The sequence below is a fragment of the Acomys minous genome (genome assembly GCF_964271855.1).
Source record: "Acomys minous genome assembly, chromosome: 2".
Lineage (NCBI taxonomy): Eukaryota > Metazoa > Chordata > Mammalia > Rodentia > Muridae > Acomys > Acomys minous.
The window spans coordinates 118,939,725-118,964,455 of NC_140484.1; the positions used below are offsets into that span (position 1 = coordinate 118,939,725).

The 24,731-nt window shown below is 46.8% G+C and overlaps 1 protein-coding gene across 4 annotated transcripts in view; it reads right to left on the reverse strand.

The window, feature by feature from the left end:
• The window catches only part of IL16 (interleukin 16), a 108,865-nt gene that overhangs the window by 31,859 nt on the left and 52,275 nt on the right, over positions 1-24,731 (reverse strand). For all 4 annotated transcript variants that reach the window (XM_084756438.1, XM_084756439.1, XM_084756437.1 and 1 more), the window contains exons 3-9: positions 20,575-20,683; positions 13,624-13,757; positions 11,425-11,535; positions 8,847-8,961; positions 3,518-3,591; positions 2,771-2,987; positions 1,345-1,462 (exon numbers count right to left, since the gene is read on the reverse strand). In XM_084756438.1, coding sequence (XP_084612564.1) covers positions 1,345-1,462; positions 2,771-2,987; positions 3,518-3,591; positions 8,847-8,961; positions 11,425-11,535; positions 13,624-13,757; positions 20,575-20,683 — 878 coding nt within the window. The remainder of the gene's footprint in view (positions 1-1,344; positions 1,463-2,770; positions 2,988-3,517; positions 3,592-8,846; positions 8,962-11,424; positions 11,536-13,623; positions 13,758-20,574; positions 20,684-24,731) is intronic.

Consider the following 24,731-nt stretch of genomic DNA (forward strand, 5'->3'; position numbering starts at 1 on the left):
TCTTTCCTCTTCAAGTTTCTTTTGGTCATGGTATTTCATCCCAGCAATAGTAACCCTAGCCGAGACGTGAACTAACCCGTCTCACCCTCACAGATGGAGAAACTGAGGCATAAATGATGAAATAGCTTCCCTACTACAACCTATATTGGGGATGGACACTTTCCTGTAAAGCGCCAAGGGTAATGTTTTGTTTGCAGGACATGCTGTCTGTGTCACAAGTGCTCAGCTCTGTCATTGTGGGTGTCAGCTGCAGCCCTGGTCAGCAAACAAAAACAATGTTTAAATAAAACCAGCTGGGTCAGAATGAGAACTTGAGACTCCTGATCCTGCATCCCCTGCTCCCCTTCTGTGTTCCTGCAGAGCTGATCCACTTATCATGCCAAGATTGCACACATTCTCAGACGTAACTGAAGACCCCTGCCATGCAGCATGAGACAGTCCCTACCCCAGTGTGGGCCTCTGCTAGGAGGCAGAAGAAAAAAAAAAAAACAATCACCCCCAACTCGAAGTTGCATCCTCCGGCCCTGCAGCCAGGTGCCCTGACTCTGAAGCTAGGTCTCAGTCCCTGCAACTGAGCCCCTATCCCCGCAGCTGCGTCCCACGCACAGCTGCAGTGGTTCTCCTGCAGATGGCAGCACCCACCTATTTCCAGCTCAGCACCGCTTGCCACACCACCTGGAGCAGGTTTGCCTTCCTCACACAGCAAAACAAAATGGAAAAAAAACAAACAAACAAAAAACCAGGGCAAAACCTTCCTGCTTAGCAAAAGTGTGTCCTGGAGGCCGATAACATCTGTATCACTGGCAGATGTTAGAATGGCTGCTAAAGTATTGTGACATGTTAAACTATAATCAGATTGCTTGCTGACTGCTGTAGTTCTTTGCGGAGAACCGTGACTGCAGTATCGCTCTGAAATTACTTTGCTTCTCTCAGCAAGGGCATGCATGCACACAGCTGGTTTGCATATAGAGCTGACAAGTAAACCTCATAGAGATGCCCGTCTGTAACACCGTGGATTCTGTCTGTCGAATCTGAGTTAAAATATGTTTCCTCTCTGTTTGCCCTCACAGCTTAACATCTCAGAGGCCATGTTTATTAAGCTGTTACATGCACACAGGTTTCTTGGGAATCACTGACACTGGACTTAAAAGCTCCGGGGTGGGGCTGTGGAGATTCTGTATCCCGGCCTCTTTCACGGGTGATTGACATGGCCGCTGCTGTGGTATAAGTGAGTGAAGCCTGAATCGTCTGCCGTTTCTCCTAAAGTCAATCCCGGATGCTCCTAATTGATGCCATCCCTGCTCTAAGCCAAGGGTCTGTTCAGGAGGAGAAATGAGGACCCACCGCAGCCGTCCATCCAGATGCGCCACAGATCCCGGCGACAGCGTGTGAACGAAGATGCCCGAGATGCATTGGAAGTAGGGGACGCTGCACAGGCCAATGCCCAGGCCAACACCGGCCTCTGGAATGCAGAATGGGGGAAGGGGTGGAGAAGTGAGCTTCCCCGGGCGTGGGGGCACTAGCCTATGAGGTGTCGCTGACACCTGACGTTCTGGGATGGACAAGTGTCCCTGCATTGACACTCATTCCACTCCTGTGTGCAGAGTGTCACTGTGTACAGGGGCCATTTAGGGACCAAGAGATGGCCAAAGCAGACAATGAGGAGGGGGCGTGGGAAGGTCAAGTTGAGAAACACTAGGAAATGAGAGAGGGGAGACTGCTGGGAAGGAGGACAGAGGGATGTGAGCTACAGGAAGAGGAACGAAGGGAGGGGGCCATGACATGAGTACTGTGCAGGAAATGAGTGGCGAACGTGCTAGGAAGTGGCAGGGCGCTTCTTCCATGCTACACCGACCACTTTTAGTGTGAGCCGTGGATGGCAATAAGGAGCCAGGATGAGAAGATGGAGCAGAGAGTTGGCTAGCAGAAACAGCTCAGGCCGAGGTTGGAGGCTGGGATGAGTGTACTATGTTGTTGTAGGTCCAAAAAGGCCAGTGTGGGTGGAACATGGGCAGTCTTGTGGAGAGTGGGAAGGGATCAAGGGCCAGGTTTAATAGGCCTCGTGCACAGGTGTACAGAAACAAGCCCCGTTGAGCTGAGAAGGGATGCCATGGGGCAGTCACGAATGAGGAAGTGGCCTAATTTAACTTCCATCTTTACTAATATGCCTGGCTCTATAAGGAGAAATAACTAGGCATGGTTAAGAAGAGGAGCGCAAAGGTTGTCGGGAAGGTCCCCTGGATAAAGAGGCTAGCAAGGGGAGAAACGAAAGTGCAAGGAATGTATGTGTGGTTTTCTGTTATGTGCTTGCTAATCACTGTAGCAAAAGGCACTGCCTGGGTTTAGAGGGCACAAATAAGCTTGCAGAAACAGGATGAGGAGCCAGTGGGATATGGCTCAGCTGGTAAAGGTAACTGACTTTAATCGAAAGAACCCACATGGTGGAAGGAGAGCATTAACTCCCACTAGTTGTTCTCTATGTGGGATGCACGCACACACACACACACACACACACACACACACACACACACACGCACGCACGCACGCACGCACGCACGTACACAGGTGCACACTACATAAATAGGAAGGAAAAAGAGAGAAGAGGGGAAGTGAGGAAGAAGGGAAGGAAGGAAGGAAAGAGGACGAGACCTGGTGTCAAACCCAAAAGCCGTAACATCCTGCCAGTCAGCATCATTCTAGGCTGTTTCCATGCAATGGGGGCCTGGGCAGCTCTGAGAGAGGTGAACAGAACCTGGCCCAGCACCCCTACCTTTCTTTAGAGACACTTCCACCATGATTCTGTAGTTGGGCTTGGCAGTGCTGGCGGGAGATGCTGGCGTTTCCAAGGAGAAGGGGCTTCTGTCCTGAGCACCACACGTACTGGAGCTCAGGGAGCGGCACAGAGGCGGTGACAGGTGGCTGCACAGTGAAGGAGGTGTGGTCAGGCGAGTCCTCACTGTCAGGGTCAGCAGTCCCTTCTTGGCTTGCTGGAAAAGAGTGGCAGTGTCTAGCGTGATTCCCGGACAAGTGAAGAAAACACAGCGGGTAGCAGTGATGGATGTGCCCCAGGGAAATGCAGGTGAGTGTGCATAGGTAGGATACAATCATGTGACAAGTTACACATGACATGTGTCCGTACACATACATGCAGAGTATACGTATGATGTATGGGTGCATAGCCCAGATAGACTCTTGAATTGAATTGAGCTAGCTGAATGGAAATGCAAAAGTAGCTTTTAATGGTGTCTTCAAAACTCCAAACACAGCCATAAACCTACTAGTATAAACACATGGCATGTTTTGAGGCAGCTTTATAAATTTTAAATAGTTTGAATGTCCCTTGATAGCAGTTTTGATTATACTATGATCTGTAGAGGAATATCTTTAATACTGTGGCCAAGGGCAGCATCAGCTAGGTAGGTACCCTGCAAAGGGTCAGTTTTTAATTTTGTGAGTTCAGAAAGTTTGGCTTCATTGTCTGAAGTCCCCAGAGCATGGACATAGACTGGGAAGTCACCTTGAACTTCTGCAGAGCGTCCTGGTGTGTTAGGCCAGCCATTGATTCACCGTTGAGTTCCAGAATTTCATCACCTGTCAGGAGACAGAAAGACAGTAGCTATCAGGCTTTCTTCAGGCTTTCAGCAAATACCCAGGACCTCATGTCCTGCTTCTGTGTGTGCCTTCCAAGCCTGGACCTCAGCCTTTTGGGTTCACCACACTTGAGTAGTGCCTGGGGCCACCAATCATCAAGTTCTGACTTTGCCACATTGAGATGTAACTGTTTCCTTGCAGCTTGCCATAACTGTTTCTTTTTGGCGTGGATCCTGTTTTACACAGCGTGTCTGTGTTAGAAGCCAAGGATGCAGAGAAGCTCAGAATGGTGGGCCTCTGAAACCAAAGGGAACAGTGACAGAACTCGACCCGCGTCACGAGAAGACTCCATATGACTGAGAACACACACAGCCAAAGTATTTTAAAATCTTCCATCATGATAGCTCACGGCTGTAATTCCAAACCTTAGGAATTACGGGCCACAGAAGCACTAGAAGTTGGAGGCTAGCCTGGGCTATTCATCGAGTCCACAGCTAGCCAGGGCCACAAACCAAACAGAATCAAAACATAATTAAATGTGTGCTGAGAAAAGGATAGAAAAAGCCAAAGCTTCAGAATGTCCATTCTTAATTCCACAGGTTCTGGCTTTTAATTTATCAAAATATCTGTCCCAAAGGGCCAAATAACCCAGTTCTGGGCTTTCCTGTGGTAACCTGATTTGGCCATAGCTGGTGAGCAGTGATGAGCCTAGGTTGTGCCAAATCCATTTTGCACAGCCTTGTGGGGGGAAGGAGAACAAAAACAAATTTTCAGTAGCTTTGATGTGCACAGCAAGCTTGTCAGGGCCAGGATATTCCTCCAGAGTAGATTTGAGAATGTCATTTTTGAAAACAATTTGGCCAATTATTTGAAGCTAGAGCCAGGAATTGGCTGATTAAACAGGAATTGACTGGTTGAAATTCTCTGTTTTTTATTATTGCTATTAACTTAAGGGAGACAAATTCCCAACACCACCCCCTAATGGTTTCCTTACAAAAGTAACAAAACCGCAAAGGCACACACCCTGGATTCTGACCCACACTTCTTCCCCTCTCCTTGCCTCCTATTCTTTTCCTGATTTTGGTTTAGCTGTTCCTCTAAAGCTGTGCTTGGCCTCTCCATTCCCCCCCCACCTCCCCCCACCCTTCACCTCCTCCACACTTTTCTTGTTAAACCCCTGAATTCACCTTTTCCCAGAGCTCCCTCAAAGGGCCACCACTTTTCTTTGGCCTGCCAGACAGCGCCATCTAGTGCTCACCTAGGCACACTTGCCCTCCTGCAGTTGCCACTTACTTTTCCACGGTTAGCTTCCTTGGCCTTTTCCTTTTCCAGTTGGCTGAGACTAAAAACATTCAAGTTACCCCACTATTCATGTACTCCCTCGTCCCAGGATCTGTCTGTTCTCATCGACTCTAGACTCCTGGAAGAGTTACTGTTCCAGACAGCCTTAGGAACCGCAGTCAGCCTCCCATGCCAGCCTCAGCTCTTCTCTTCTGCTTCCTGACTCTGGCCAGCACACTGCATCCTACAGACCGCTTCCTGACTCACCTCTCCGACAACAAATGAAAAAGTCCCCACTGCCCACATGATACAATCCTTACACCCAATGCTGCTCAGTGCTTGGGTTGCCAGAATTTTCTGTAAAGAACAAGACCATAAATATTTTAATCTTTTTGAGTCATACCATTCTCTTGTTATCGTGGCTCAACACATGGCTGGACCATCAAGGCAGCCATGGGCTTATATGAGAGAACATGCATGAAATTTAGATATTGTCCTAATTTACACATGTCACAAGAAATCAAGATAGAATGGTTTTTAATGTACTGTTTTTTTAAATTTTTTATTAATTCATTGATGATTGGCTGATGTGTATGAGTGTTTTCTCTGCATGTGTATCCGTATGCCTTGTGCCCTCAGAGGCCAGAAGAGGGCATCAGATCCTCTGGAACTGGAGTTACAGATGGTTGTGAACCACTGTGTGGCTGCTGAGAATAAAACCCCCGTTCTCTAAAAGAGCAGACAGTCCTCTGAACCACAGGACCATCACCCCATGCCCCGATAAAATATTTTTAATCATTTAGAGAGGTAGATGCCTTCCTTTTTTTGTGATATATGCTTGGCCTCTGTGACTATAGTGTCCTCACTACCTTCTGGATAGCTCAGTATGTTACAGGTGGTTGGACTGCCAACCTGGCTCACAGGTACTGTCCTGGCATAAGGAATCCTTTCCAGCTCTGCTCTTCCTGTCCCCTTCCTTCCCTTCCCTTCCTCACCACTCCTCTTCTTTCTCTTCCCCTCCCTTCCCCTTCCTACCCCTTCCCTTCCCTCCCCTTCCCTTCCCTTCCCTCCCCTCCCCTTTGCCTCCCTTCCCTTCCTTTCCCTTCTCTTCTTTTCTCTTCACTTCTTGTCCTTGAATTTTGCCCCCTGCCTGAAACCCATATATATCTTTGGTCCAGGTGGTTTGCTCAGTCATCCAAGCACAGATTTGAGGTGGGGCAGGGGCTGGCAGCTGTGTCCTCCAGGTCTCTTACTCACTTAGAGAAAGCTTCTGTTCTATGGTGAAATGACTGAAAAGGACCAGACTCCATCTTAGGCCTGTTGTCTATTTTAACACGCACAGGCCTTCAGCCCTGGGACAACAAAGGGACCATCCATTAGCCAAGGACAGACAGTTGTTCCCAGTCCTGAGTCAGATGGCTGTTGCTGACTCCACACATTGCTGACTCTCTGGCCCTTACCACATCCTGCTGACTCCTGCCTTGTTAAAAGTAATTAGTCCTCCTGGTACTGACCAGTCGAGACAAGACTGCCCTTCCTCTTCCTGTATATGGCTTTCTGCTTATGGTTTTTGTTTGTTTGTTAGTTTTCTTTGTTTTGGATTTGGGTTTTGGTTTTGGTTTTGTTTGTTTTGCTTTAAAAAGATGGTGACAAGCTTGCTCTTTGTCCAGGTTTCATTCTTGAGATTGAGACTGCATCCCTGGCTGCCAGTACCTGTTGCCTGCAAAATAAACTTTTTGCTCCACTACAGGGTGTCCTTGGTGTTTCGTTTGTGCGACTCCTAGGCCCAACAATGGAGATAGGAAAGGAGCTGAAAGGAAGCAGCTGGAGTTAGAAGGAAGGCAGAGGGGAGGGCTGTGCCTGGGGGAAGCCATTAGCAGTTCAAAAGAGGACTCCGATGTCCTCTTTTGAAGGCCTAGATGCCACCCTGCCTGATATGCTTCTCCTGCAGGAGGGCCCACGTTGTGGGCATCTGGGTAATAAAGGGTGATGCTTTGGGTCAAAGGTTTCACCTCTTCCAGAAACACGAGTCTCCAGATGAAAAGAATGGAACATGGAACTGAGATCTGGGCCAGAAGATCTCCAGTTCAGCCAGAGGTGATTTCTAAGCAATTTACTGCTCTTTTAGCTGGGCTGCCACCACCTGGGCAGTTGGCAGTGGGGAGCTTAGAGCTCTGAAACCCAAGCCAGGTGGCAACAGAGGGCCCTGCCTGACTTGGACAAGGTGGTGGCTGCTTTGAGAACAGCCCATAATGTAGGCTCAGAGTTCTGAATCCAAGAAGCAGTGGTGGAGCCTGGTTTGGTTTGTGTGGACAGAGAAAGAAGGCATCAGCAATCTGTGCTGACACTCTGGTGAATGGCAGCTTGACTGCAGCCAGCAGCACATGGCTGCCTGAACAGAAGTCAAGTCCAAGGGTCCAGCGGTAAATTCTTTGGGGGGGAAGGGGAGCCCTTCTTTCCCCCAGAATAAAATGACGAGCCTCAGACGGTCTTGGTGGAGGACTAGAGTGAGAGAGAGAAAGAGAGCATTTATTTTGCGAATCAGGGACATTATAAACCTTGGGCAGTGGGAGGGGTTTCAGGGATGAATGTGTTTGATTCGCTGGGGCCAGGAGTGCCTGGGATACTTCATTTACATACGGCATCACAGTCCTAGCATGAGAAGGGGAGCACAGTACTGAATTAGCCTATGGACAGCAGGGGTGGGGCAAGAACTTTAGGTACAGTTAGAGGTATGGAAAAGGTCACTGATTGAAAGCTAACATTCAAAGACCATGGGGGGAGGGTATTTCCAGGAATCCCCAGGTACAAACAGAATGGGTTTCTTATTGGTAAGGGGTTGGTCCTGTATTCTCCCTGAGGGCTATGTGATGCTCCTTAGAGAATCTAGGATTTTCCCAGATTAGGCAGAGAGGAAGGAACCCAGCTGACAAAGGGAGTCTGTCATTTTAGCACCGAGATCAGGAGCTTTCGGGTAATGTCAGATCTCAACCTTAACAGCAGGGTCCAGCAGTCGTATCTGTTCTTTTGTGGATTAAGTTATGAAAAAAAAAAAAAGATACCTCTTTGTCGATTCGGCAGAATGGCTGGCTGTTTCTAACTGACACTGTGGAGAGTAGGAATGTTGCAGATCAAGAGCCAATATTATCTTAGGCTATCCTTGGTTGCCTTAATAGCCATGTATCACTCACCACCTTTGTCCCTGAATGATATTTTTCAGACTATCAGGTAAATTTTTCTGAATGCATTAACTCAGTAGATCACTACCTTCCACCAACCTAAAAACTAAGAATTGTAACACATGTCTTCGAAAACCTAGAGCAGAATTTCACCCACTTTGCCACAATCCACCTGCCTGGTGTTCCCACTGCTCTAGGTGCAGTGCCTTAACTTCTGACTTCCCTTCCTTCTGTGACCAGAAAAGAGTCCGTATGACTCCCTTTGTGGCAACCGAGATGCATGCTCCTGGGCCATGTGCACTCAGATTTGACTCAGAATAAACTTCCACTTACTCCCACCGGTGTGAGAACTGTGGCCTGTGTCCATGTGCTCTGTATCCCTGGAGCCTAGAGCTTAGTGAGACCCTGAGAACTGTACCCACTCATCTGCCAGAAGATGGAGGAAGGCAGGGAAGATAAAGGAGAGGGAGTATCCGTGAGCCCCAGAAACTGAACAGGGGCACTGGAAAAGAAGGCATAGAGTCAGCAGAGAACAACGGCTTCAGTCCCATGGTGACAACAGAACCGGGGAGGGGAGGGGAGGCATTGTTGCCAGGGGATGATAGTCTGGCCATCACTGTGATGGAGCCCTTGGGGAGAGAAGTCTCCCACTGGCTGGAGGCCTGCCTCCCCCACAACCACAGAAGTGTACTCTGAAAGCTGAAGACACATTTTATACTCTCAATGTCTTCTATGCCCTGGCGACTCTGGATTGTGCCTTTGGCCTCTCTCCCACACTGAGGCATGGAGACCTACCTTCCTGGAGCCGCCCATCAGCCGCCGCTGCTCCCCCTGCAAAGATGCTCTTCACGTAAATCCCGATGGGGCCGTAAATGCTGTCCTTGCCCCCAACAATGCTGAAGCCCAGGCCCTGGGGAGAGAAGAGTGGGCTAGATGTTTCAGCTGTTTCTTGGGCTAATCTTTCCCAAGGACCAGCCTTGGCCCTGAAGAAAGGATTCAGGGAGAAGACAAAGTCCCTTTAGTCCCAGGGGTTCCAGAGGTTAACCGAGCAGGGTGGGAAGAGCAGACCACGGCCAGCTTGGGCGGTGGAGTATCAGTGGCTTTGTCAGGCTCACCTATGAAGCTGGCATTTCCCACACAGATGGAGGCTGAATAGAGTTTAGACTTGTATCCCACTCTCTCCACCTGACTATTTTCATCCATCCAATCACCTCCTCCCTCTGAACCCCACTTTAAGGTTGTAAAATAATGGTGCTTAATTGATAGGCTTATTTGAAAATACAATACAATGCCCAGCAACACCAAAGAGACATCAAACTGATTAATGGTGACACAGCTTATGCTATGGAGAGCATCCTTTCTGTTCCAAAGGCCCCTTGCTACCCTCATTCTGTGCCCAACCTGTCCCCTGCCTAAGGATATCGATCACCTGTTCTTCCTAAGGGTGTTGTCCTCTCTGTCATTATTTCTAGGTCATTCTCAGGAGTCGACAAGCACATCCTACGATTATGTCAGTGGCACTAGGAGAAGCTGGGGCTCAGCAGATAGTCTCAGCTGTGGAGACAGCTACAAGGCAGCCAAGGCAGGTCCGATGCAGAGCTGCCCTGACTCCACAGAAGGGAAGCAATGGTGTCTACAGCATTAAGAAAGGGGATGGGGGGGTCTGGCTTCTCCTGTGGTCTTGCTAGTGGATTAAAGGGGCAATCTGTACTGGTTTAGGTAGTGGTAAAGGGAGCACCTACAACTCCATTCATTATGTTGAAAAGGGAAGGATCTCTGTAATTCCTCGTTAAGCTTAGTTCAGCCTCAGGGAACTCCCTTCTAGACTGTGAGCTACCAGAGGTCAGCGAATCTCATTTTTCAGTGACTGGAGTCAGACAAATGCTCAAGACACATATGGGTTAGAATAAATGCAGGTCTTTGGGTTCACCTCAGGAGCGTCTAGAAGGGGCTGGGAGCTTGGTTCCTAGGCAAAGCCTTGAAGTGATGGTTGCTGTTGGTAATGGCACCATTATTCATATAGATCGTTTATCTCAGAGCCCACATGGAAACACAAGTATCTGTGGTGAGAGTGCACCCCAGATATGTCTTGGGCTCACCCCAAACCATGCCACCTTATGCCTGGGGCTTTTTATTGGGTACCTTTTTGGTCACTGTGACCAAATGCCTGGCTTAGTGGTCAGAAAGTGGGGCTGTCAAGAGAGAGCCACACTTTGCATGCTTCTCTCTTGTCACTCGAGGGGCCTCTCTTTGTATTAGCGGCTGAGCTCCTTCACCTCACACCAACTGAAATGTTATTAGGTAGGTTAAATAAGTTCATCTGAGCAGCTGGGTGGTTTAAGCTGGCTTGAAAATGTGGCAGCAACTGCCTGTGCCTGCCCTAGTTATTTTAGGCATGTGCAAGTCTGGTACAGCTTGGACGTGAAATATCTGAATACTCTGTCCTCAACTGGTGGTGCGGTTTTGGGAGATTGCAGCACTTTTAGGAAGCAAGGCCTACATAGAGGACACAGACCATTGGAATATGGGTGATAGGGTTTATGGCCTGACCCCACTTCCTATTCAGCCCCTTTTTCTGGCTTCACTGAGATAGGAGCAAGGAACCTAATGCTCCCAACACCACAAGCAAGAGCATCTTCTGCCACAGCACTTTCCCTACCGCGGTGGACTGTGCACTCAAACCATGAGCCTAGATAAACCCTGCCTCTCTTAGGATTTCCCTTGTCAGGTATTTGGTCACATGGCCAAAAAGGTACCCAATACGAAGCCCAGGCATCGGGTAGCATGCTTTGGGGTGAGCACAACAGATATTGGGGTACTATCTCACTATTCATACTTTAGTTCCCTCTTTGATACTTCTCAGTCATGGGGTGGACATAAGCATGATGTGTCATCATCTAGACAGAGTCCGTTCATCCGTTCTGACTCTTCGGGATGCTCCTACAGAGGCCAGAATTTCTGTGGCCATTGCATGACCTGTATAGAGCAGGGACACAGAGTTTGTAGATTTTGTGTTTAAGTCTAACTTTCTTCTACTGGCATCTGAATGTGGAAGTGAAATACAGCCCTATAAAACCTACGTAAGGGATTTTAATTTATGCACCAAACAAGATTAAGTTGTGGAGACTATCAGGTCAAGAAGGAATAGGGAACAACCTTGGAGCAACACCATGGTTGTCCTCAGAGAGCAAATGGTCCCTCGGTGGAACTGGAAGAATCAGTACAGCTTACAGGTCAGCGAGTATGTGAGCGTGTGTTGGCCTCTCTGCTGCACTGAGTGTACCAGAGCCCTGTTCCCAAGCTTCCTGGGAGCAATAGCTCTTAGCAGAAATCAATGCTCCAGGGCTTCCTGTTGGTGACGATCTTTGCTCACCTTCGCTTGGCCCTTCATCAGCACGATGTTGGAGATGACTGAAGCCTGCAGACCCCCAGACAGCTGCCCGAGCTGAGCTGTGCTCAGCGACCGAGTTGGTCTTGCAGTACCCTGTAATGAAGAAGCCAAGAGGGCAGGCATGAGCTACTTGTGATGTCAGCCAAAGAGAAGAGGCCCACCCTCTATCTATCTCCCAAGGGCCAGCAGTATAAGGCTTAGAAGCTGATTCGTGGAATGTCATTCAGATGTGCTGGCTTAGGCAGGAAGCTTTGCTCCTGTTGACCTGGCTGCAGCCCAGCAACAAAGGCTCACAAAGGCATGTAAAGGCAGTAAACCAAGGGTCATAATAACACACACCACCCTGAAGGCCAAGCAAGACCTTCAGCTGAATTTGAGACATCTCTATGAAATTGTGTTCATCTCAAAGCACATTTACCAAGATCCCTCCCTACCGCACCTGCCAGGCATGGTGCAGTAGGTAATAACTCTAGAACTCAAAGACTCAAAAGGAGCACATGGATTCCAAGGGAGACAGATGGAGGTTAACCAGCTCCATGGAAGACGCAGAGGATGTCAACAGACAGCAGATCTATGTCCTTGAGCCCTAGTGGGGAGCAGCACAGCTTGGTGGTAATGCTGACACTTTGGAAGCCACATCTGTGTCCCAGATTGTTCTGGCTCTGCCAGTTATCTGTGTATGTATGACCTTGGAGAAGTGACTTTGTCCCTTTGAGCCTCAGTTTCCTACTGTAGAAGATCATTTTCAAAATTGGCTTACCTGTGTGCATGGCTTCCGGGAATAATTGACTATGCAGGCACTTAGGGCAGGGCTTGGTCCCCAGAAAGTGCCTATACACCCTCCTTTCCCTATGTGCTGCTTTAATAGTCTGGGTGACCCAGTGACACCCTAGTGCTTCCCATCTGGCCACTAAACCAACATGTCAACCGTGAGCATATAAGCAGGCTGCAGGATCTGCGCTCACTAAGATCTGATGCTCCAAGGTGAGGCACACACATAACTAGCCTGCAGGGATCATGGGAGGCATTTGGGTGTCAAGGCCATCACTCCCTGAAAAAATAAGCTCATCTTCTCCTCCATCTCCCCTCTACTCCCCTCCACACTGTTTCCTTCCCTCTTCTTTCCTGTTGCTGGCTTGAAGCTGCTCATACTTGGCTGGGTGGTCTAGCCAATGCTACCACAATACCCCAGGTTTTGTAGACCTAAGCCACACCCAAGCCTGTCCTTCCCCCATCCCAGAAACAATCATTCTGGAATCTTGCCTTGCTGCCTCCCTTGGGATCCACTATGCAGACAAAGTGGGACCATGCATGGGTATCAGTGGTGGTTAACCTATCAACATCACTGGCCATGAGATGTCCAGATAGTCAAAGTTTATTCTGTCTCTGTCTCTGTCTCTGTCTCTGTCTCTGTCTCTGTCTCTGTCTCTGCCTTTCTGTCTGTGTCTGTCTGTCTGTCTGTCTGTCTGTCTGTCTGTCTGTCTGTCTCTCTCTCTCTCTCTCTCTCTCTCTCTGTGTGTGTGTGTGTGTGTGTGTGTGTGTGTGTGTGTGTCTGTGTGTCTGTGTGTCTGTGTGTCTATCTATATCTTTGTGTCTCTCTGTCTCTGTCTGTTGGGAGAAGGAGGCCCACCCACACGATGGAAGGAAAAACACCAGCTTCCATAATTTGTCTTCTGACCTCTACATCCACACTGTTTGCACTCCCCCCACCCCTCACCCACCACCCCCACAAATACACACAAATAGTAAAAACAAAAAGTAAATGTTTTAAAATAACGATGCAACTTCAAGTCTCAGTTCTGTTACACACTAGTGCTTTGAATGATAATAGATTCCTTAGTTTGTCAAAGCCACAGTTCCCTAGTCCTCCTGCCTCAGGGTTATTGTGCAGGTGAAATAAAGGGACTTGCCGGAAGCTTCAGCAGAGAGCTTGAGAATGGGGAGTTTCTCTAACCTATCGGCTCCTAACAGCATAGAAGTGACAATGGTTACATGTACATGTCTGTACCTGGCACAAGTGGGCCTTCCTAAATGATGTTTCGCCTACTGGGGTGCTTTAGCCAACCAAGTCAGCTCTCTGCAGTCTGTGAGCAGGGGACTACTGAGAAGACTCACCCAGCCACTGCAGAGATAACGCAGCCCTCCCCCTCCCATATGTCCAGGCCCCTCCCTCCATCTTACCGAAACTGGGTAGTCCAGTTGTTGAGAGAGGGACTTCCTGTTGCTACAGAGAGAATATGGCTGCCTGTCGGTGGGAGCCGCAGATTTCTTGGTCATTGGAAAATCAATTTCTCCCGAGCAATAAGGATTAACACCTAAGCAGAGATGGGAGTGGGGAAACAAACAGGAAGACATCATTTGTGTGCACTCAAACACCAGGCTTGACAAAGAACAAAATCAGCCTTGCCAGGCACCAGCACTCCCTTAGGTAGGGGTCTGTGTGGGCAGAAACTATTCAGCATCCAGGATAGTTGGTGCAGTCTCAAGGCTGTGGAAAAGACAGCATCATGTTAACTCTCTTCACCCACAAATTTGGTGTTGCAGAGTGCAACAGGATTCTTCACCAGAGTGGACCAGAAGTGGACTCCCACTTCACCCCGTCCAACTCAGCAAGAGGTGATGAGGCCTCCTGTATGCCACACGGTATGCTACGTTATACCCGTAGTCCAGGCTGCCATAGAGTTTGAATCTCAACCAAAGGGAGAGGAGACAGCACAGAGGCTCCTGAAATAGGAACTGAGAAAGGAGCCAAGCAGGGAGAGAACAAGTGACCACCACACAGGGAAGACCAGGCAGGGAGAGGGTGGGCCCAGGGAGTCCCCCAATCTTCCTGACAGACCTGCTACTGCCTTTTACACACTCTGGCAGGTGCACACGCCTCACACAGACAGACAGCTTGAGTCTTTGGGGAGCTACTGAAACGCTGAGTGTCAGCTTCATGGTCTGTGGGGGACACCTAGAAGCTCTGCCACCACTCACTGTCCACCACTCAGCTATCGCAGTCTGTTTGAAAACCTTTAGGGTTGACAGACTTAACCCGCTGACATCTAGAGCTGCCCAGCTTGGATACTAAGTCAGCTGCCACAGGCCATTCAAAACTGTCTAGTAGCCACACGGAGCCAACTAAGAGGAGGAATGGGCAGAGTAGTGCACACCTGTAATCCCAGTTCCCACAAGGTAAGGACAGAAGAATCAAGAGTTCAAGATCATCCTCTCACATATACCAGCTTTGAGAAGAATGAACATTGTTTAAGATCCTGTCTCAAAAAGAAAAAAAAAAAACCCAAACAAATAAAAAACCAAAAACTCTAAAGAAAAAAAGAGAAAAGGAGAGGGTCTCTCAGTCTGGCCTACACAGTATGACCCTGCCTCAAAGAACAACAACAACAACAAAAAAAAAAAGGGTAAAAAATAAAAGAAGTGAAAGGAAATGATGCAATTGGTTTAATCATATTAATATATTTTATTCTGTCCACTATGTCTAAGCTACATGCCTTCAACATACAAAATATATAAAAACATTAACAAGACGTTCATGTTCTATTTTTCCTTGTACTTAGTCTTTAGCCAGGCATGTCTGTGGAAAGACTGCATGCAGGCTTTGTCCCAGGTGAAAGCATTCCTGGCAGGCTTTGCCCCTGTGCAGGCTCTGTCCCAGGTGAAAGCAATCTTGGCGGGCTTTGCCCCTTGGACACACCAGGGATACTCTCTGAGATTAACCTTGAGATAGACTGGGTGGAGCCATCCTGGGCCTGGAATTCAGGAAGCGGACAGGGACTCCGCCCGGATTATTGTGTTTCTAATCCAACCTGGATGGGTGGAGGAGACTGGCCCTTGAGAGAGAGGAGGAGAGGAGGCAGCAGGTTCGGATCAGGCTTGAGCACATGTGGATCAGGAAAAGGATCAGCAAACAGGCTGGACCAGCGCTCAGGCCAGACAGAGACACCTAGGGACCTGTCCCATGGAACAGAAACCAGAAGGTTCACTCTTGTTTCCCTTTAACCTTTTTTCCCTCTTGTGTAAGATAGTCGGTTGTATAATAAAGTTTACTTGTTAAGAAACAGAGCCAACACCTGTCCTTTAAAATGTCTGTGTTCTCCACAAGGAACAGCCATGCGCTCAGGGGCCATGTGTTGCCGATGCACTGGCAGCGGGGTTCCAGAGCCCAGGAAGGGACAAGGTTTTCCCAGCATCCTTCAGCTTGAGTAAGTGGAGACCCCAACCCCACCATCCCAAGGATAAAGTGGTGGCTCACAGAAAATGCAACATGCTTGAAGGTTTGAGATTTCCTTTGAGGAGGGGGGTGGGAAAGGTTTGTTTATAGAATTAAAGATAAGTAATGACCAGCTAGATAGGGTCAGAATGAGGGTCTCCGAGGATGTATGATGCTAAAGAAGATTGGAAAGGGAGATTTCGGTTCCTCAGTACTATGAAGATAGCTGGGGAAATGCCTTGCTTCCAGAAGTCCCTTCAGAACAACTCCCTGATCCTCTATGATTTGCAGGGACCAGCTGCTTCCAGATGGGCCAGGAGGAAGCAGCAAGAGGAAGGCAGGAAGGATGCAGAGCCTTTGGATCCGAATAGGTAGAGAGGGCCAGAGGTCACCTAGTCCAAATCTGCCCATCCACCACACCTATGTAAATGTTTAACAGGAATGCAGATCCCACACCCCTCCTGGCCCACTGACGGGGTCTGAGCAGCCTTCCCTGGTGATGCAGCCGGTTATCATAGGCTTTCCAGAGCCCTGGTCTCCCCCTTACTCACTAGTGAGCAAACTGAGGCTCAATGGCTTCATAGCAATAGGCAAGTCTAGAGCATAGCCCGGACCTCTGGGTCCTAGGGCTTCTGCCTATGAATGAAAGAGAGGAAGAGAAATAAGGACAAATGAATAGGGTGCCATTTAGAATGAGTGACAGAGAAGATCAGTGGCAGAGCCATGAGCAAACCCAGTGCAAGCTGCTGAGGCCATGCTGAGATGGGCTCTGCCCTCCCTGACCTAGGCAGCGACTGCACTTTTGGGTGTTCTGTCCCTTCTGTGGATTCAGCTCTATATAAAGAGAGCCAGCGGGTTTGTACTCCAAGGCTCTGGCTGGTTTGGGTCCTCCTTTACTCTGCTTGAAAATTACCTGTGGGTGCACACCAACACAACAGAGAAATGTATCAAATTTATCATCTCCAATGGAGGGAAGCAAAAACTCGCTATACCTACAGCACTGGCTGGTGTGATAGCAAATGTGGTTAGAAACCCAGCTCAGAAGCCCAAATGGTTTTAGAAAGAGCAGCTGTAAGTTGAGATGAATGTAACATCAATAATAAATTTGTACTTTGAAATTAAGTTGAATTATGAACTGGAAAAGTTAATTGGCAAAGACACTAAAAATGAGTAACACTCTTAAGCTCCTTGTCTCTCATGAAAGAAATGATTTAAAAATTGTATTCTGAAGTATTTATTAATTAAATTTAATACACTACTAGTTATTTAAACTTAAGGAAAACCCAAATGGGATTGAACAGATCTTAGAAATTGGAAACAAGATACAGAAAAAGGCAGAAAACAAACTAATAACCAGTTACTATGGAAATGCAACACAGAATGAACAAATAAAGGTGTTTATGAAAAGATGGGGTCTGGAAGTGGTAAGGGTCCCTGCTGCCAAGCCTGACCACCTGAGTGGAAGAAGAGAGCTGGCTCCCTCAGCTTGTCTCCTGACCTCCATAAGAGCATATACTCTGTGGCACATGCTCCCCTCCCCGCCTCATATACATAATAAATTTTTTAAGGTCACGGTAAAAAACTGATTGTCAATAATGATGCTGGTCTCCAGATAATCATTCTGGAAATAAAAAACTACAATGCCTTTTATTTCATATAAAGTGCTAAGAATATAAATTACGAATATAAAAAAATTATTATGAAGAGAAATCATTTATAAATTAGAGGAAAATGCAAACATACAATGCCGGTTAGTTTTTGTCAATTTGACACAAACTAGAGTCACCTGGACAGAGGGACCCTCAGCTGAGCAGTGGCCTCCATCAGTTGGATTGTGGGCAGTCTGTGGGGCACTTTAATGACTACTGGTTAACGTGGGAGGGTCCAACCCACTCTTTGGCAGTGCTGCCTCTGGCAGGTGGTCCCAGCTTGTGTAAGAAAGCAGGCCTGTAAACAGCATTCCTCCATGTTCCCTGCCTCTGCTCCTGCTGCAGCTCTTGCCCTGACTTCTCTTCGGGATACTGTCATTGTACAGTAAGCTGCACGAACCCCATCACCATGGTGGTTTTAGTCATGGCATTTATCACTGCAGCAGAAAGCAAACTAAGACGTGCACAGATTTAATGTCCTTCCAACATGGAAAAAACTTCATGGTGAGAGAAAAAATGATCAAGTCTAATAGTATAAAAATCAAGGGAAAAACTAAGTAACACACTGGAGGAAGTGTGTGTGTGTGTGTGTGTGTGTGTGTGTGTGTGTGTGTGTTTGTGTGTTCAACTAGAAATTTAACCAAGCATTTTGCAAATTAATAAGAGAATGATTACCTCAATAAAAAACTAGTAATAAACGTACTAAGTAAATGCAGAAATCTTTCAGTGTGCCTAATGAGGTCTGCTCTCCAGCTGTTTTATCAGCCAATCTGCACGTTGCAGTTTGCATAAGAAACCAAAGGCACACTTACACAAACACCCAGACACACTGGGGTCCTGGAGGCCGTTACCTGCCCAAAGCCTGAAAGACACAGGGAAGAAATTGTGTCAGTGGGCCCAGTGAGCCACAGCCAGGGAAGATGGGCCACTTGGGTGATGGGCAGTCAGGGCTCCAGGGAAAGCAGCACCCCAAGGCTCTATCCTCAGCCAGCCACTCACTGATGCTCTCAATAAGTGAACTCAGTTTGGGTGCAAAAGGTTGGGAGGTGGGTGGCGTTATCTGAGGGATCAGCTCCCAGCATGGCTGACTTCACGAACACGTGTGTGGTCTGTGCTATCACCAGGGCCTCTGGCCAGGCGACTCCCAGCTCGGTCTCACGCTGGGCTGTTGCCACTTTGAAATCTTTAATAACGTTGAACAAGCTCCCTTTGTTTCATTTTAGAGCCCCCACAGAGTGTGTCATGGGTCCCAGGTGCAAAGCAAAGCGGAGAAGCAGAAACAGGCAACAACTATTCAAAAACAAAAAATAACTCCGTGTGAAGAAATTGGCAGGTGATCGTGTCAGGCTGAAGTTCAACAGTGTGGCCAAAGTCCTTAAGCTGTGTCTACCTACTGGTTAAGCCAAAATTCAACTCCTAGGCAGTCACATTAACAAGAAACCAAGCTACACAAGCCTCCAAATGGGTCATTATTCATTTAAGGATGGCTGGTAGTGCCACAGAATAGTGAGGCTCAGGGAGTCGGAGAGTTCCCGGAAGTCACACAGGTAAACACTTCCAAGGAACTAGATGCCAATGCAAGCACACAGGCCCCCAAAAGTGCTCATTTTGTGTTGCTTTTGTTGTTGTTGTTGTTTTCTGGTTTGGTTTTGAGACAGGATCTGCTGCTGCAGCCCATCCTGGCCACACACTCCTCATGATTCTACCTCTATAGGCCGTGTGATGGGACTAGAGGTGTAAACCACCATGCTTGGCTTTCAAGCATTCTTAGTGATGCACCAGCCCCTCCTGCCTATGTGGTTGTCACTCAGCCTCCAGGAACCCCCCCCCCACTAACAGATACTAGAATATGTGGGTGCTTTTCTATGTTTTTCTTTTTTTTGGTTTGGTTTTTGTTTGTTTGTTTGTTTGTTTGTTTTGCTTTTGTTTTTCAAGATAGAGTTTCTCTTGTCGTCCTGGCTGTCTTGGACTCACTTTGTAGACCAGGCTGTCCTTGAACTCACAGATATCTGCCTGCCTCTGCCTCCCGAGTGCTGGAATTAAAGGCATGTGCCAACATGCCTGGAACTTTTCTGTTTTACATAAAGACAGCATTATCATCATATAGTAGATGAATATAAATGTACTTCTTATGCTGGGTTATTTAGAAGATAATGAGAAGAGAAAACAACTGGCACATTTTCTGTAAATGTAATTTTTTTCAAGTATTTCCCATTTGCAGACATAGAGGCTAACTGGGGTTCCCTTCAGGAATTGACTCAGGCACAAAGAAAGTTTCATATACGAAGTAAGAAATGTGGATTATGCTAGTGAAAGACTGAAAATAATGTAAATACCCAGAAGGAACAGCTGGTTAACTAGATTTTAAATGTTCATACAATGAAATTTTCTGTTTCCACTTTTAAAAAATGGTGTCTAGAACAAAATTTCCAATGACTTGGGCATACAAGCTTTCTGTAGCCACGCGGGAAGAGCATGGAATTAACTGAAAATGTTAGCACAGCTTAGTGTTAGCATCTCCAGTGTTGTTACACGTTACACACTGTGCTCTTAATTTTTTCATTCTTCTGATTCTATTTACAGTAATCAAGAGTCCTGAGGTCTTCCAGCCAAGGCCCCTATCATATCACAGAAGAGGCAACAGAAGTTGTGGGGAGAGAGGGAGAGGCTTGCCGAGCTAGCGATCAGAGAAGTAGCAAACATTTCTCTCTTCTCCTCTCACAGTCTCTCCCCAGCACATCACCCAGCCAGAGGGACTGGCCACAGGGAGACAGCAAAGTGAGTTCAGAAGTTCGCTAGCTCTCTGGGAAGCACACTGATGAAGAATGCCCTCTGAGAGACAAACAGCTGCCGCCTTGGTTGGTCCTCAATAGACCAGGGAAGAGTCAGCTTCCTAATTTCCCCCCCCCCCCCCCCCCCGCCCAACCCCCATCCCCGCCCACAGCCCGGACAGTCCTGATGGTGATTTGAATGATAATGCCCCCCACAGGCTCATGTATTTGAACACTTGGTCTCCAGTTAACCATGCTGTTTAAGGAGGCGTAGGAGGTGTGGCCTTGTTGGAAGACGTATGTCACTGGAGGCTGGTTTGGGAGTTTCATCACGACTGTTTGTGGTCTCCTTCTGTTATTGTGGATTCTAACCCTCTAGGACCATAAGCCAAAATAAACTCATTCTTTAAGTAGCTTTGGTCATGGTGTTTTATCACAGCAACAGAAAAGGAACTAAGTATAGTCCTGCTCCTGAAAGATAGTTTAGCAAGATACTTACTGGTGGAGTTGCTGCGAGTCCTTTGGTGGCAGGCTTTAGGAAACAGGAAGTTGCTACTTGGTGCTTCTGGTTTTCCAGTCTTTTCTTTAGAGGAAGTTGTAGAAGGTTCCTGTGAAAACAGTTGCCATCTTTTTTATTCAGCAAGTAGAGTTGACAAGAGCGCTTAGGATAATGGGGGTGTTTGGCATGGACCAGAGACTTATCTATTGGTTTGTCTGTATCTCTTCTAAAATAGCATGCACTCTAAGGGCATGGATTTAGGACCACTCTCAGCCATTTATTCACAGATACACATGCATTTAATTAAAAGGCACATAACAAATAGAAATTACATAAATATTAAACAGGTGCAATAAATGTTGGATGCATATGTCATTGTGACATCATTAGACATGGGGGATTCAGCAATGATCAAGACAGACAAGGGCCTGACCTTGGATAACTGACATTTTAGTAAGCCAAGGCTAACAGTAATCAAAGGTGAAAGGTCACTACAGAGAAGGGCAAGTGCTGTGACAAAAGGGTCAGAGAATAACATGACAAGAGCCTTGGAGACATGTACTAGGGACGCTACTATCCTGAGCTCCAACCACAGGCACTCACAAAATTATTGTTGAATATTATAGAGCTTGGGTTATGCATTCATTCTTCTGATTATTGTGGTTTTATTATATTGTTGATTTCTATTTGTCAGCATTTAATTTAGAACCTTAAAAGTCAATAACAAATCAAATTGTTTCCGATTCTCTTTTATTTCTGCCTTACCATATTGAATGTCATCACTTCTTTTTGTATGAATAGTTTCTGGAGCTGGGGAGACAGCTCAATCTATAAAGTACTCGCCGCACAAGGATGAGGATCCCCAGTACCACGTAGAAGACCAGGTGCAACAGAGTATCCCTGTAATGTCAGTGCTGGGGAGCAGAATAGGGTGGGTCCCCGGAGCTCACTGGCCAGGCCTTGCTGAATCAGTGAGCTCTGGGCTCAGCTTGAGACCCTGTCTCCAAAAACATGAGGTGTAGCATAAATGAGGAAGATACCCAGTGTTGACTTCCGATCTCTGCACACACACATAGTATACACACAGGGAATTTCCATTGTACTGAGTATGTTAAACAATACAGTTTGTCTTTTTCTTCTGTCAGGGTGAAAGAAAATATATGAGTCTTCCTCGTGTGAGAGAAGAGTGTGGAAGAATGTCTACTGTCTTGCGTCTCCTTTCTCTGAGACACTAGCAGTGAATAGTGACGGCACACAAGTTGACAGTTGAGGTGAAGGGATTATTTTAAATTCTCGAGTCTGTTCTATTTAGTAACTTTACTAGCTATGGAAACTGTGACGATTTTTGGGTTACATTGGTTTCCTCACTCATTACTGCAACTGTGTGTGTGTGTGTGTGTGTGTGTGTGTGTGTGTGTGTGTGTGTTCAGGGAAGCTGCAGGTGGGAAACTCTCTAAACATAAGGCATGTCTGTGGCTGCCGGATTTGAATGATTAGGTAAATGACCTTTGGATATTTGTCACTGGGCCTGGCAACTATAGCTATGGGTAGCTTAGGTGTTCGGGAGTGGACAGTTAGTGTTGCAGTGTCGGGGAGACCCCTATTCTGTCTGTCATGACTACCTAGCTGAGAAGGCAGGTATGGCACGGCCTGGTCAACTCCATGTGCTGAGTGGTAGCATCTCCAGCACGGACGTGTTGCCAAAGGAAAGAGAGAAGCCTGGTCTGGCTCTGCCTCTCACTTGGTATCTCTGCCCCCAACCCCACCCCCAAGCAGTAGACCTGCACCAAAGACACTGCTTGCCTCTGGCCTACTTGTTTCGAGGCTTTCCTCTGCTGTGTTGTCAACGGCAGCCTCATGAGCCTCCCTGAATCCAATACCACTGGCACTATGGCACACAGAAATTCCTCACAGGTTCCAGAGCACAGTTAAGTCCCTTCTGTGGCTCCTGTTCTGACAAGCCTTTCCCACAAGTTGTATATTCCTTTTGAGTTTTGCAGGAGTTTCCTGCCAGGTGGCAGAGTTAGCCAGGTGAACTTTGTAAGAAATCTGGACCCGGAAGTCCACTTAACAGCCTTTCAAAAATAAAGCTATATCCAGTCTGACACAAGAAACCACAAATCAATTCCCTTTTATTTCCTGTGTAAGCCAGTGTAAAAATCAGAGATTAAGTCTGGGCAGACTCCTAAGCTGTCATTTTTCTTTTTAGCGACAGATGGCGCTGTGTTAACCTGAACAAAATTACCAATCCTTGTGCCAATTTGGGAAATTCTTTAAAAGCTACGAAAACTGTGATTATATACAGAGGCAGTTTGATTTAGTTGGATTCTTGGGAAGCTGATCTCCAAATTTAAGTATTCAAAGTACTTATTCGAGCATGTTGGAACATCTAACCTAATACCCAAAAGACACTTTTAAATTACAGTAGTCAGTGAGGTCACATCCCGCTAATGGGGAGTTCCTCTCCAGCACATTTCATGCACTCCCATGAGACAATGGAAGTGGCAATCGAATGTGGCCTTGGGACCTTTGCAGGCCTGCGGGGCACAGCAACTAGCTGGTCTCCTTGTCCAAGCATGATTTATTCTTGAAGCACCGTTGAGACACGTATTCAGACAATATATCCCACTTACAGATGCTTAATAATGTGAAAGTAAGACATGGAATACTAAAACTTCTCTTAAAATAATGATTAAAAGTGTAAGTTTTAAAATATATTATAACTGTCTGGCCACAGTAATGTAAAAAAAAAAGGACAAGATATAGAGACATCAGGATAGCAACATTCATTCAACAAAAGTTTGTTAAGGACTTATAGACTCTTAGAATGTACCTCTTCCTAGTTGTGAGAATATGTACGCAATAGGTTAGACATAAAAGACCCAGCTCACATGAATTAGGAAAAAGGTATTTGAATGATGCAGTTACGTCTTACTTTTTCCTTTCTTCTCAGTGTGTGTACTAGTGTGGTCATGTGTATATAGAGGCAACTCAGCTGCCACTCCTCGGAAGCTGTTGATCTTGTTTTGGGAAACAGCATTGTTTTGTTGACCTGGAACTCATCAGGCTTGGTCTCTCTGGCCAGCAATCTCCAGGGATCCACCTGTCTCTGCTCCTCTGTGCTGGTGTACATGCTCACAACACTAACCCCAAGCCCCAGTCTTTCCTATTTTACTGTAGGTTCTGGGGATTTGAGCTCAGATCCCCCTGCATGTGCAGCAAACACTTTACCTGGAGTTGTTTTCCCAGTCCTTTTCCCCCTTTTGAGATAAGGTCTCATATAGCCCAGGCTGACCTTGAATCCCATATATAGTCAAAGATAACCTAGAATTTCAGATCCTCCTGAGTACTGAGGTTATAGGCCCAAGACACCACACCCAATTTAACATGTTGCACATTTTCTAGGTTTTCAAGAGTATTTTTTACTTTGTTACTTTGTCATCAGGTCCAAACTAAGTTGGTAATATGATATTTATTTCAACTATTACAATAGTAGATTTTCTTTTTCATCATAAAGTCCCTTATCTAGAATAGAACTGCTTAGCTAGTCAAACCAAGATGGCAGGAAAATCACAGGAAATAGAACAAACCTATTTTTTCCTTTATTAGAAAAATGAAACAAAAACAAAATAATGATGTTCTGTGCACATGTGGAGAGCCTTTTTCTGAGATTTTCAGTGTTGCTTGAAAAATCCGTGATCCACAAGAAATTAAGCCACCTTGACCCTTCACAGGCTCTGTAGTTCCCAGAGCATATCCACGCCTCATGACTTCGCTCTCCAGCACAGTGGGACCATATGCTTGAGCCCTCCTGCCTTACCACTCTGTACCACCCCCCAAACAAGCTATCTCAGATGTAAGTCTCAAGACAGTTGGTCTTTTCCCTCACCAATCTGGTCAGTCTGTGAACTGACTGGAAGCTCCACATGGTTGCATCTATTCAGACCCGTGGCAGTCAAGCTTCTGGATAATAATTTTTTTAAAGTGTGAAACTGAAGTATATCTCTTTAGCTGTAGAGAGAACTAGCTTTAAAGACACCACTGTGTCAGGAATAGAAACACACTGATGGATGATGACCAGACTTAAGTGGTAGTTTTACATCAAATGTGAGGGGGGAAACAGTGCATCCTAAAAGTTTGTGGACCAGGGAAGCAAA